Here is a 14,007-nt window from a genome sequence, read left to right as displayed (position 1 = left end):
CTTTCCCTCCACCTCCATCTCTCTATCTCTATCTCACACACACACACACACTGAGTCATCAAACATTGCCTCAGATCTTAGAAAACAAAACAAAACAAAACAAAACAGAAGAGCTGACTGTGTGGGAAAAGCAGGGCATTGGTCCTTTGAATGCAAGTATCACATTACTGACATCGAATTCTCATTACCAGGCAGTATAAAATATATTCTGAACTGTAATGTTTGTGTTGATGCAAACTCTGGTTCTCTGACTGTTCTCACAGTAAACCACAAAACAATCAATTTGCTGTCAGATTCTTAATTCTTGCTCAGAAATACATTTAAGCACCCATGCTAACACACACTTTTTTTGGTCAAAATGTTTTAGAATGAGCCCATCGAGTTTAGACCCAACAATTACTTTACTCACTCACAACAGCTTTATATCATGCTGTATTATTATTCATCATTAATCATTAACCTCTCTCTCAGAAACATAATTAAAATTATATTTTATAGCAAAGCTTATGTCAATACTTTCTTTATCCACCATCTCCTATCTCTGGTTTCTGACTCCCTGGTTGCATAATTGCAGATACTTCATCAGCTTTAATCACCTAATTAGTCTACTAGAACCACATTTGGGGATTGAGCTATTTATTTGACTAATATTTATCAAGCATTTACTATGTTCCAGGTTCTGTTCTAGAATCTTGGAATATACCAGTGAACAAATAAATGGAGTCTTTGCTCTCAGAAAGCTCATGCTCTACTGGATGGAGACAGACTCTAAATGTATGAACAAGTAAATATATCATACGTCAGAGAATAATTAGAACTAAGAAGAAAAATAAAGGAGACTAAAAAGACGTGAAGAGATGAGTATTGTATCATTATAGGTAGATTATTCAGTAAAGGCTTCTTTGAAGTGGTGAAATGATGAAATCAGAGTAGGGTAATGAACCTTGTGATTCTATGCAGAAAAAGTGACCCAGTACAGGGACTGGCAAGTACAAATGCCCAGATATAGCAATGTGCTTAACATATTTAAAGAATTGCAAGAAGGCAGTGGACTGGAGGAGTATGAGAGTAGGGAATATGATAGAGACAAATTCAGAAAAATGGTGAGAAGCCTGATCACATGGGCTTTGGTGATCATATGGTAAATGTTTTTAAATTTTTATCCTGAGGAAAATAGGAACCCTTTACAGTGCTTTTGAACAGAGAAATGAGATACTCTAATTAGATTTCACAAATATCATCCTGAGTACTTCTTTGATGAATGAACTACAGGGGTCACAGAAGTCAAGGGAATTACCAAAAGCACATGAAAGAGGATAAAAAAAGAATCATGATAAAGAATGGACTAAAGGCTTCTAGGAATTATTATCTTGACTTTCTGTTCTTTTGCTCTTCTTCAGGAAATCACAGGCAGTCCAGCTCTTCTTTATCAATTTCCAGAAGCACCCTTACCAGTACTGCACACATTATTTAAACTTTAATATCTGAATAAAAATAAAAACAAACTGTCTTTTGGGTCCTCTAATAGAGAATAGAACTTCAATTAAAATGGTGGGTGAATGAAAATGAAGTGGAGGAAGCTAACTGAATTTTCCAGCTTTATGACTCACAATGTCTGTTCACTGAGTGAAGACAACTAGCCATGACTTGCCCTCAGCAATTGGATGAAAGGAGATATGCCTATCTGGAAGCCAAGAACTGTAAATTGGCCAGCTCCTCACTTGTATACTCATCAAACACGGGGTCTAGAATGGTCTAGAGAAGTTTTCTCATTTATTACCTAACCTATCACTTCTCAGCTTTTTGGCCAAATGTAATTTGTTACCTAACTAACATCATAGGTTAAAATAATTTCTTTTTCTTCAGTAAACTATTATTTTAGTAAATTATTTCCATGTATCTTTCTTTCATCTTGCTATAAGTTAATTCAGTTTCTTGTTGATTATTTTAAGATTTTATTCTTTAACAAGCACTTGGTTATTGTCTAAAATAAATTGAGCTTTTGGTTTTAGATGGTGTAATATTGGTGGATTTGTACAGGAATACAAAAGTCATCGGATAAAGGACAGCAGAGAGAAAGAAGGCTGTTAGCAATGGAAGAGAAGAATGTTAACTTTTCTGGAAGGGTGAATATTCATAGAGGAATTTTGGCAACATGGTCATCTGAGATACTAAGTAAGGAGATGTATCACTTCTGTTACATACACAACACATAGAATGCTGAATAAATATTTTAGCACATAGCTGAACTGGATTAAATAAAATAAAAGGATGTTCTCAGTGTCAAATACAACTATATTATCAGTATTTGTGTATATTAATTGTATGTCAGGATTATTGTAGGGATTTTGATTATGGTAAGGGGTTTTTATATATAAGTAACTAATTTAACCTTCACAGCAGCCCTATAATGTAATAACCATCAACATCCCCACTTTACAGTTAATAAAACAAAAGAATGTAGAGCTTAAATGACTTGCTCAAAGTCATACAGTTAGTAGTAGGTGGCCACACCAAGATTTGAATGCAACTTGACTTACTCTAGAATCTGAGTTATTAATTACTTTATGGCAATGAGAGACTGAAACTGTAAGGGTTCCGAATTATAAGGTTTAACTGAATTTTAAATTGTAAGGGTTAACTAACAGTACAAAGATTCATGATGTTTATGTTTCTGGACTTAGCTTGTCCATGACGAAATATGAGACACATCACAAAGATCCAAAATTATGTATTATAGATGCCTTATTCTACTATGCATGATATTAGAAAACCAATAATATAAACACTGTCACACATCAACACATAGCTGAAAAATATATATATACACACATACATATTGCACATACACATACAAACATGTACCTAAGTATACACATACACACATATAAAAACAAAAAATAACAAGTACGAACTAAGCACTTAACTTGAGAAGTTAGAAAAATACTAAATCGGTAAGAAAATAGAAGAAAGCAAATAATAAGTCATAAGCAAAAATCAATCAGATGGTAATGAAACAAAACATTAAGCAGATCACTGAAAGCAAAAGCTAGTCCTTTAAAAAGACTAATCAAATAGCATTCAGTAAGATTGAGTGTGAAAAATTAGAATTAGCACAAAGAAAATGTTGGAGATAAAAAGGTACCATAAATACAAATAAACATAAATACAGAAAAAAACAAGAGACTATCATACATAATGAAGATGGAATTCTAGAAAAAGTGAATTAACAAAATTAATACATAAAGAAATAAAAAGCCAAATATGTAAATAAACATTAAACAAATTAATTTTTAATTGTTATATCTACTTGCAAAAAAAAGTTAATAGACACAAATGATTGCAAAGAAATGTGTTATAAAACTTCCAAGAAATTGAAGAGCTCAATTTTATAGAAACACTTCCACAGAAATAAACTCCTTAAATTTTTTACAAGGCTAGTACAAAACTGATAAAAAACTGGAGAAGTAGAGGCAAAGTTAGAAAAATACAAACTGATTTCTCAGGAACATTGAGGTAAACATTCTAAACAAGGTACTAGCAAAGCAAATTCAGCCACAGATGATATAATGTTAATATTTTTCAGCCAGCTAGTATTTACTATGGGAATGCTGTCAGAGTTTAATATTAGAAATATTTTTGGTAGTATTCTCAAAATAAGATATTAAAGAAGAAATTGTGATATTTTTAAGAGACTTAGAAAGGCATTCAATTACAGTCAGAATTCATTCATAATTAAGAAAAAAAATCTTAGAAAAATAGGAAAAAAAGCAATTCCTTAATCTAACAGCATGTATCTATTAAAAGCCTGACAGGAAATTAGAAATAGAGTGAAAACACTTAATAATAGAGAAAATCAATTGCTTTCATGTACAGAAATATTAAAGTGTTATCTTTAAATAAGATACAAATAAAAACATCTCTGTTAAATTTTGCACTGGAATTCTAAGAAAACAAAACCAAAAGTAAAAAAGTTTGAAGTAAAAGAAACAAAATCAAACATTTTTGTTTCTTTTACTTATCCTGGAAAATTTGATTTTATTTGTCGAAAACTTCTTAGAATTAATAATAAAATCCCCACATTTGCAAGAATTCAGATAAATATACAACATTTAATAGCATTTTCTATTCAAAAGACAACCAAGTAGGAAATGTTTTTGCTTTTTTTAAGCCTCCCTTTGCAATAGCAGCAAACATTATAAAGATACTTTTAAAAAATTCTAAACAAATAGTTGCAAGGTATACATGGAAAACTATTTTTAGAAATTATTGATTGATATAAAAGGTTTACTTAGTGTGTGGGAAATGCCATTATCATTGATGAAAAGACTAATAAGTGTAAAAGTTTTAATTTTCTACCCAAATTAATCTATAAACACAAATACCAAAGAAAACCTAACAGGGTTTTTTTCTTGAACTTGACAGGTTGTTCATATATTCTTTGTTTAGAAGGTAAAGTAGTAAGAATAGCTAAGAAAAAATTAAAAAGGAGTTGGAATATTGGCTAAATGAAAATCATGAAATCATGCCATAATATAAAGCTCTGTCAGTTGGCACAAATAGACATAAAAGCATACGAAGGCTAAAAATGAACAATATAGAATATAGCATGTTGCAGAGGTAAAATAATAGGTGATTCAAGAAATTATTTTGTAAACACACACGCACACAAATACACACACTTTTTTTTTAACCTCAAGCCATACACAAAAAAATATACCAGATGAAGATCCAAATTTGAAAAACAAAAACTCTTAAGTTATTCAGAGGAAAAATATATAGAAAAATATCTTTATGAGAGTCAGGTGAGGAAATTTTTCAACATGATTTAGAGAGCACATTGCATAAAAAATAATAATTAAACAGAATTTATTAAATATTAAATTTTTAAAATATTAAAACTATTAATTTAACAAAAATCAATTTAATGAAATTTAAGAGCACTATTTACAATATTAGACCTTGATTGTAGTGATGGTATCATGAGTGTACACATATGTCAAAACTTATCAAAGTGAGTCTGGAGAAAAAATACAGGTTGCAGAAACCAGGTAAAGGACTTTTTACAATGCACATAATCAACAAAAGTCCATTCATTCATTCAGTCTCAAATATTAAAAACTCAAGCATTGGCCATCAAACAGAAAACCAAGCGGATAAAGTCCCTGTCCTCAAGAAAACATGTAGTCTAATGGGAAAGAGAGAGATAATAAACAGAAACAACATAAACACATAATTTATCAGCAGAAGCAACCTGAAGAAAGAGAGAAAGCCAGCCATAAAATATGCTAAGGCAGAACATTCCAGAGGGAAAGCAAATAGAAATGCCCTGAGTCAGGAATGTGCTTGGTATGTTTGAGAGGTAGCAAGGAAGTTAGTGTGACTGGAATCTGGGGTGAAAGGCATAGGGAAAAGTTAGGACGTAAGATCAGAAAGAGGTGACCAAGATTCAGATGACACAAAGTACCATTTCCATAAAAGATCTTTCACTTTTATTCTAAGGTAGAAAGCTATTGGAAAATTTTGAGCAGAAGACTAAGTTATCAGAGTTACATTTTATCAAGATTACTCTGGCTAACCAGGTTAAGATGAGAATGACAATAATAGGGCCAAAGTAAAAGCCAAAAGGGCACTTGGAAGACTACTGCAAATATTCAGAGTCAATGGTAATCTAGATCTAGATGATAGAAGCGAGGGTGGTGAGCACCATTCACGATTTGAAGGTAAAGCCAATAGAATTGAATAAAGTTTTGAGAAAGAAAAAAGAAGTGTTTTCTGAATAACTGGAAAGATAAAAATGACTTTAGTAACTGGAAGAATAAAATGGAACAGACTCTCAGAGATGGTAGGGCAAGGGGCATGGAAATGTCAAAATTTAGCTGTTTACCAGTCAGTCAAATAGATATCCAGTATGAGTAGGCGTAAACTGGAGGTTAAGATTTTGAATAATCTTCCTATATAGAGAGACAAAAGAGTGATTGGACCTGGTTCAAGAGAGAATAAAGAACATTTGGAAGCAGTAAGAATAAACAATGCTTTTGAGGAGAGTTGGGGAAGTGGGATCGAGAGAGTTTTGTTTCAATAAGGGGGAATTATACTGTATTTTTATAGTTATAGTAATGAGATGAGTAAGTGGGAAAATAACAATGTAGGAGAGCAATGCGACTATTGTTGAACAATGTTCTTGACTTGGTGAGAGTGAATGAATAAAATAAAAAAAGAATTGATGACGTAGCCTTAGAATTACAGGAGCGAAGTCCAAATATATGAGATCGGGTAATGGTGAATTGGTAGATCTTGAAACTAGAAAAATTCTTTTCTAAATGGAAAGTTATTTGAAAGATTGGACCCAAAGAGAAGGAAATGTAGTTCCAACATATCACTTTGCCAGACAGATTAATATATATCCAATACTAACATAAATGCTCTTCATTTTTTTTTTTTAACATTTAGTTATTGTATAAACAAAGTACTGAAGACTTGGTAGTGGATACAGAAGTAAATAAAAATCTTAATAACTTTGGCAATATAAAAGAAAAATATAGGTTAAAAAATGAAGGTATAATTGGAGGTGAGAAAAGATGGAGGAAATTGTCTGAGGGCTACTATCAACTTACATAGAAGAGAATTAAGTTACTGAGCAATACTGATGGAAGAAGATATGAGGGTTAAATTTAATATTTAAAAATTAATTATGAAAATCATGGTATCATCAAATATGAGGTAGACAAGGTAGAAGTGAGGCAGTGTGAGTGAACTACATCTCATTTTTTATATGAGATAATAGCATTGCTTGTATTTGCTATATCAGGAAATAGAGGTTAAAATAGGCATGTTATTTAGAGTTCTAAAGATTACCACCAGAAAACCAAAACAGAAATAATTTAGAGAAATATGTAGGATGTAGGATTGAAGATGGAGAAAGTCGTACTGAAGAATATGCTTTTCATTATATACTTTTCAGTACTACTGGCTTAGTTGCCTTATGTATGTATTAATTTGACAGAATTTTTTAAAATTATAATTTCTTAAAACTCTTAATGTAATACAGTCATCAAAAATTGAGAGTTCTTATTGTGTTTTTTATAAATATTTGTCATACATTGTCAATTTTTTAAGAAATATTGATAATATGGTAAAAAATCTATAGGTAAATATGTATTTGTCAGTTATTGATTGCTTAGTGACATACTACTCCAAAACTCAGTGGCTTAAAGCAATAGCATTTATTATTGTTCACAAGTCAGCCAGTCAACTGAGTGGTTCTTCTTGTCTCTGGGATTAAACCATGTGTCTGAGATCACATGTGAGGTTGGCCTTTCTACTGACATTTCAATATCTTTCATATATTTGGAAAGTATCTGGCTTAAAACTTGGTCTAGGATGACCGTGGCTGAGGAAACTGGGCTCTCTCCTCCATGTGATGTCTCTTACCCTCTAACAATCTAGCCCAGGCTTATTTGCTTGGGGGTTCAGGTGTCCAAGAGGGAGAGGTGCACAACGCTTCTGAAGACCTGGGCTCAGAACTGCATACATCCCTCTACCGCATCATGTTGGCTAAAACCAAGTCTCAAGGCCAGTCGGCAGTCAAGACAAAGGGCATGGATACAAGAGGACAATGATCAGGGGGCCATCAATAAAATCAGTATTATATCGTGTTTTTAAAAAACCGAAAAAAATTCACAAATATGCAAATTAAACATATAATTGTGGTTACTTTGTAGTTTGAAATTAAAGAAGCTGGATGATCTGACTCCTTTTTATAAAATTATTATTGTTTAATTTTAATGGCAATCTATTATTTTTTTATATATATATTAAGTAAACGAATCCCTTGCACAATCAGCAAATAAATAGGGATACGGATAAATCACATCTAAAATTGACAACTAAGCAGATCAGGAAAAAGAGAGAGAAAAGAGATTACTTATTTGGATTATTAAAACAGTGATACTCCTATCTCTGTTAAGCAGTTCTCAGTCTGTTTCTCACTCCCCTCAAGGCTTCCACAGTAACACTTCACGTCCAAGTTTGAGCAGGCATCTGTCAAGTAAGGCCTCTCTGACATTTAGTGGCTAAAGGTGGCAGAGACAAGTAAAGGTCAATTTGATTTATTAATAGTGTTAAAAATAGACTGAAAACAGAACAGACACTGTGTGTGTGTGTGTGTGTGTGTGTGTGTGTGTGTGTGTGTGTGTGTGTGTGTGTTTCATTCTGCTGACTATTTTACCAAAGAGAAAAGACAAGTTTTGCTCTCTGTTTTCAAGAGGAAAGAAGCTACATAACGGAATAACGGACGAGAAGTCAAATTTTATCCCGGCAAAGAACAAGAACATTTGAGAGGCTGCAGTTTCCTATTTAGGCAATATTAACATGCACGTCCACCGAGAACAAAGAAAGAAGGCTGCTTTCATTTTCACTGATTTTTCTGCCCAGAGAGCCGGAGCAGCAATGGCCAGTAATTGGCTCCAGTTTTTCCATTGTTTGTGACTGTGTTTTGGGGATTTACAGCTCAGGAGGAGTGGGTAGGGGAGAGGAGAACTCATGAAAGGGACACTCACCAGACACAACTATTTTACTCCCCAAAGTAGTAGGGGGAATAAGGCGTTGGGGCACAGTAATGAGTATGCTGACACGCAAAGTACTTTAGTTAATGTGCTACAGCTTCTTGGGAAAAAAAGAAAATGTAAAATATCTGGACCTATATTCTTAAAACTTTCCTATGATTTTAGGCTTTTCTTTGGATTCATACTGACCCAGACTTCTCACCCGTTTTATGAATATTCTCTTGTTTGGGCGAGAGGACATGCAGTTGAGCAGAGTGACTCGTTTCCTCCATATTTCTGTTCTCTGTAAGACCTTTCCTCTGCAGTAGCAAGCAAAACAGCTGTAGTTTGTGCTCTCAGTCTCTGCATACAGAGCTGCCCTGCCAGCTCTGCCCATGGAAACAAAGTGCATTCTTTTACGAGTGTAATATGTTTATGTTTGACTGCTATACATATTGAACATAATGTGTTTTTAAATTAGGTATTGATAAAAGTGACAGGAAGTGAAGAGATGGTGGGCGATAAAAAGACTGAACTGATTTAAGCTATCATTAATTTCCTTAGTGAAGTTGCTTTGTCTCCGAACCTCAGTTTCACCATCTATAAAAAGGCACAGGCTTGAATGAGATTGGTGTTATTCTAAGTATGGTCTTTGGCCTCACCTCAGGAATTGTTAGAAATGAAAATTCATGAACTTTATCTCAATCTATCAAATCAGAACTTTTGGGAATGGGGTTCAGGAATCTCTGCTTGTCAAACTTTTCAGGAGATTGTTTGGCATGTTAAAATTTGAGACCCACGGACCTGTCCATATCTAAAATCCTATTGTTCTCACAGATAAGAGACTGAAAGAAGATCCCATCAACACGCTGAAGCTGATTACCAAGAACATGCTTGATGGAATTTTTGATGATTTGATGGAAAAGAATGTGTTAAATAAGGATTACTTACAAAAATTAGGGAAAGGAGTGAACCTCATCATGAATGAGACTGAAATCCTGATTGAGGATGTTGCTGAGAAAAGTCAAATGGTTGGCAAAATAGTTATGAACCATGTCTTCAACACCAAGAAACAGCTGTGTTCAAATGAGTGTCTCGGGCCAAAGGGCTAGTAACTTGTATAACCTTACGCAGTTTTTGTTGTCTTCTTCCTGCTCACAAGTGGAGAACTGTCCACATCTCTAATATATTCTTTGTCTGACTTTATTATTTAATACTGCAAAATGCCCTGACAGGCCAGAACCTGTTCCAGCATCCCCAATTTCTTTTAAAGTAAGCAACTGTCACCTTCAATCATTCCATAACATTTCATTTACTTATTCATTATATCTCTCCCTGCTAAAATGTAAGGTCCCCGTGGCATCTATCTCTGTCTGCTTGGTTCACGATTACATCTGAAGCTCATAGAAATGGAACATGGTACGTAATAGGTGCTGAGTGAATATTTGTTAAATGAATACATGTGATAGAGCCGTATTAAATTCAATGATAGTTTTTAGCTAATCTGTGCTACTGTGGCCATACACCATGGACTCTACAGTCATCCCAGATATAGAACATTCAGTAGAAAAACCCACCGTCTTCCACTTTGCTGTGGCTTACCCAAGGGGTAAGTCTCTGGGAACACATATTTCTCATTGTTAAAAGAGAATATAAGGAATTTGAGGGTTAGTGGAACATAATTGTGTCTTTCTCTCTAGAGCATGGGTTGGCATGCTTTTTCTTTGAAGGGAAGACTATTTTAGGCTTTGCGGTCTCTGTCACAACGACTCAAATCTACTGTTGTAGTATGAAATCGGCAATATATAATGTGCACAAAATGAATGTGGATGAATTCCAATAAACTTTATTTACAAAATTTTATTTACAAAAATAAGTGTTGGGCTGGGTAGGGTCTGCAGGCCATAGTTTGCTGACCCCTACTCTAGAGTAAAATATATACATGAGTATATGTCAAATCCTTGCACCAACCCTTGGGGATTATTTTTTGTTGTTGAAAGACTACCCAACTTTTGTACAGAGATGTAGTTTCTCACCTCAGAATGAAAAATGCTGTTGCAAAAAAAGTCTCGATTAAAAAATTTGATTAGTCCTTGAATTATGGAAGCAGGAAGATAATGAGCTCTTCTTTGTCTCATGGCAACTCTGCCTCCTCCTTCACTTGGCAGAAAGTTACAGCACTCTAAAACAAACCCGGATCTTAGAGAATGAGCCAGCTCTCTAGGCTCCATATGGCAGCCCCATGCTAAACACAGGCATTTCCTTGTCAGTGCAAGGGAAAGCATTTGAAGTGTGTGGGTTCAAGAAACTTAGTTCTGCTAACAAGTCTTTTCTTTTTTTTCATTTTATTTCAGAATCTCATTCTGACAATGAGACTAATGAATCTAAGAACAATGAGTCATTTTCTTCTTCGACAGGTAACAGTCTCCAAATCTCACACCACCAGTGAAAACTCTTAGACCTCTAGTGTTGTCAGAGTGTATTCTGGTAAAGACTGGGGAAATCTGTGTCTTCCATTTTCATCTTTGGAAATGACTGTCAGAGTAGAGCATTGATCCTTATCTTTTTTGTTCAACCCACCTCAGAATCATCTGAAGATGAAAGTGAAGAAAATAGAGATGAGGAAAAAGCTGAATCAACCCAGGCATTGGCTCTCCCTCAGACAGGTAACTGCCACAAAACCCAGTGGCCTATGGGAGCCCTCATACATCACTTGGGGTAAGGAAGCTGTACCGGGGCCCTGTGTTATAGTAGAAAGACCATTGAATTTAGCTTCCAGAAATCTGGGAATTTCTCCTTTCTGCCCCTAACAAAGTCCCTCAAAAGTAAGATTAGCACATACATCCCTGCTCTTCAATTCTCCTAAGGGTCAGGAAGTGACAGTGAAGATGATGAAACTAAGAAGCATGCTGGATTGTTCCAGGTATCACTTCTACCTTTGACAGGTAATATCATGAACACATAATGACTTTATTTGAGCTAAGGCATATAAAAAGGCCCTATGGTGTAACAGAAAGAGAAATGGAAACCCAGGAAACCTATACATTGAGCCCATCTGCCACCGACTAAACATGTTTTGCATAATTTCAGGGAACATGCAAGAGAAAAGAAAATTAGGCTGTAGAAAGAGATGTTGTTCTTGGAGTGTGGGGGGAGGCACAAGAGCCAGGGTGGACATGAGAACTTTTTCCAGGTGATATTTCAGTACCTACCTGAACAATAGGGAGAGAGTTGTACCAAACTCTCAAGCAAAGCATTCCATGGAAAGTGGAAACAAGAGCAAGGCTCTGAGTCTGGAATAACCTTGTTATGTATCGGGGGCAGAGAAAAGGCTAATCTGGCTGGGGAGTAGAAAGTAAGGGAAATGTGGTAGGAAGAACTGCGAAAGTGTCAGACTGTCACTGCCAAACCATTTTGGGCCTTTTAGAAAGTAGGAAAGAATTTGAATTTTATTTGCAATAGGAAAAACTTTAAGAAATTCTTTAGCGGCGGAGTTATAAACATAGAGTCAGAAAGGATAATTGAAAGTTGTTTACATGTTTTAGTTAAGAGATAATATCTTCTAGACTGGAACTGCAGTAATAGAGGTGATGATGAGTAGTAAAATTTGAGATCTATTGTGGAAGTAGAGTCAACAGGAACTAAGGATGGATTAGATGTGAGCTAGTAAAAGAAATGAAGGAATCAAGCAAGGATAATTTTAGGCTTTTGGCTTGGCAACTGGGTGAAAAGTACCCGTTACAGAGATAGAGAAAACTTATGATTTAGAGAAAGCTCAGGAGAAAGAAATATGTAGGAGTGGACAAATATCCAGAGTTCATCTTTGTACTTGTTTTGTTTGAAAGATATGCTACATCCAAGGGTAGATGTTGAATAACGAGGTAAATGTTCATCTGAGGAATTCACAGAGGAATAACGGATGGGAATAAATCTTGGGATTCATCAACATGTAGATAGTATACAAGATGATGGGACTGGAAGAGGCCATCTGGGAGAGATGCTGATAGAGAATAACAAAGGGTCTAATATAGAACAACCTAACTTTGGGGAGTATGGCAGAAGAGGAAGAACCATCATTGAAGACAGATTTAGAAAGAGCAACTGGAAAATGCAGCATCACAGAAGCCCACAGAGCAAGATGTGTTCAACCACATTAAATGCTAAGAAAGCCAAAAATGGTCAGTGGTAACTTTGATAAGCAGTATTTCATTCAAGTGATGAGAACAATAGCCAGTTTATATTGCATACAAGAAAAAAAAAAATGAGTTGAAAAAATGAAAATAGTGAAAATAAACAAAGCCCTTAAGGAATTGTGCTGAGAAGTGAAGCAGAGAATTGGGACAATAGCTGGGGGGGAAACGAGGTCAAGGGAAGTTGTTTTTAAAAGATAAATTGATATTAAGGCATGCTGATTTTCCGATGAGTGTAACACAGCATTAAAAGTGGGGGAAATCAATGATGTAGAATACAGGGCTGGATAAATGCCTGAGTGAAGTCCTTGCGGGTGAGAGAGAATGGAATTCAGAGCCTATGTAGGAATATCATCCTTCAATAGGAGGAAGAATATGTCTTTCTTTGTAGTGGAGGGAAAATTGAGTAGATGAGGACAGAAGTAGGTAAACTGATGGATTTGTTGGTTAAAAAGGTGAAATCATTCTTAAACAACATAGGCTTATTGCCCTAAGGGAACCACAACCAAGGGATACTTCCTAGCTATTTTCAAGTTGAAGATAACTGTTCATTAGCAGCAATTGTAAACATTTAATCTGTGCTATATATCATTTTAGATAATGGAAATACAGAGGTTAAAGACATTTTCCCTGTCTTAATTAAGCTTACAGTATAATAAACATGATTAAGATAAAATACAATAATTGTTTATATGGAGACATTTACATAAAATAATGGAAAGATTCATTGAAGTCACAGAAGAATTCATGGGCTTTCACAGGGAAAGGAATTAGACATTTTTCTGTATAGTCTCAATGCAGTAAATGCATATCAATGCTTAAAAGGTTCACACTTTATGATTCTCAGAACTGTTCAAAAATCCTTTAGAATAAGTTCTCTATTAGTGGATATATTTCAGACAATGGTAATAATAAGTAAGAGGTGTTTTAAGTGGAGTCCAAATATCTGAATAATGACTTAACTAGGCCAGATGAACATTGGGCTTCCTTCCAAATCTTAGATACTGTGTTTATGTGAGTCTCATGTGTTAAGTTTGAAAAATTAGTCAATGCGCAACCACTAACTAAAACAGAAATCTATGGTGGGTTCAGTAAGAAGCAGAAAGAAAAGAAGGAATACTCAAGTTTTTGTTTTAGTCATTTTAAATATGAAATGGTTCTCTTATTATATTAAGCTTTTTGGCGGGATGGCAGTAAGCATTTCCAAAGAATGAGATCCCAGTCAAAAGAGCTGCAGATTGTAAGACAGTGCATGTTATTGGTTAATATAA

At 34.6% G+C, this 14,007-nt stretch overlaps 2 protein-coding genes across 2 annotated transcripts in view; both read left to right on the top strand.

Annotated features, from left to right (window-relative positions):
- LOC102887403 overlaps positions 1 to 2,011 on the top strand; it is a 30,550-nt gene extending 28,539 nt beyond the window's left edge. Inside the window, exon 18 of the mRNA XM_025043765.1 lies at positions 1,401 to 2,011. The gene's annotated coding sequence lies outside the window, so the exon portion shown is untranslated. The remainder of the gene's footprint in view (positions 1 to 1,400) is intronic.
- A 1-nt stretch (position 2,012) lies between these two features.
- LOC102894880 (caspase-12-like) overlaps positions 2,013 to 14,007 on the top strand; it is a 17,351-nt gene continuing 5,356 nt past the window's right edge. Inside the window, exons 1-5 of the mRNA XM_025043772.1 lie at positions 2,013 to 2,175; positions 9,384 to 9,965; positions 10,901 to 10,963; positions 11,132 to 11,212; positions 11,414 to 11,491. Of these exons, the coding sequence (XP_024899540.1) occupies positions 9,956 to 9,965; positions 10,901 to 10,963; positions 11,132 to 11,212; positions 11,414 to 11,491 (232 nt within the window). The 5' untranslated portion in view covers positions 2,013 to 2,175; positions 9,384 to 9,955. The remainder of the gene's footprint in view (positions 2,176 to 9,383; positions 9,966 to 10,900; positions 10,964 to 11,131; positions 11,213 to 11,413; positions 11,492 to 14,007) is intronic.

This window comes from Pteropus alecto, unplaced genomic scaffold, assembly GCF_000325575.1.
Source record: "Pteropus alecto unplaced genomic scaffold, ASM32557v1 scaffold12, whole genome shotgun sequence".
Lineage (NCBI taxonomy): Eukaryota > Metazoa > Chordata > Mammalia > Chiroptera > Pteropodidae > Pteropus > Pteropus alecto.
Note: the sequence above shows the minus strand (reverse complement) of the source record. Positions and strands in the feature narration are given on the sequence as shown.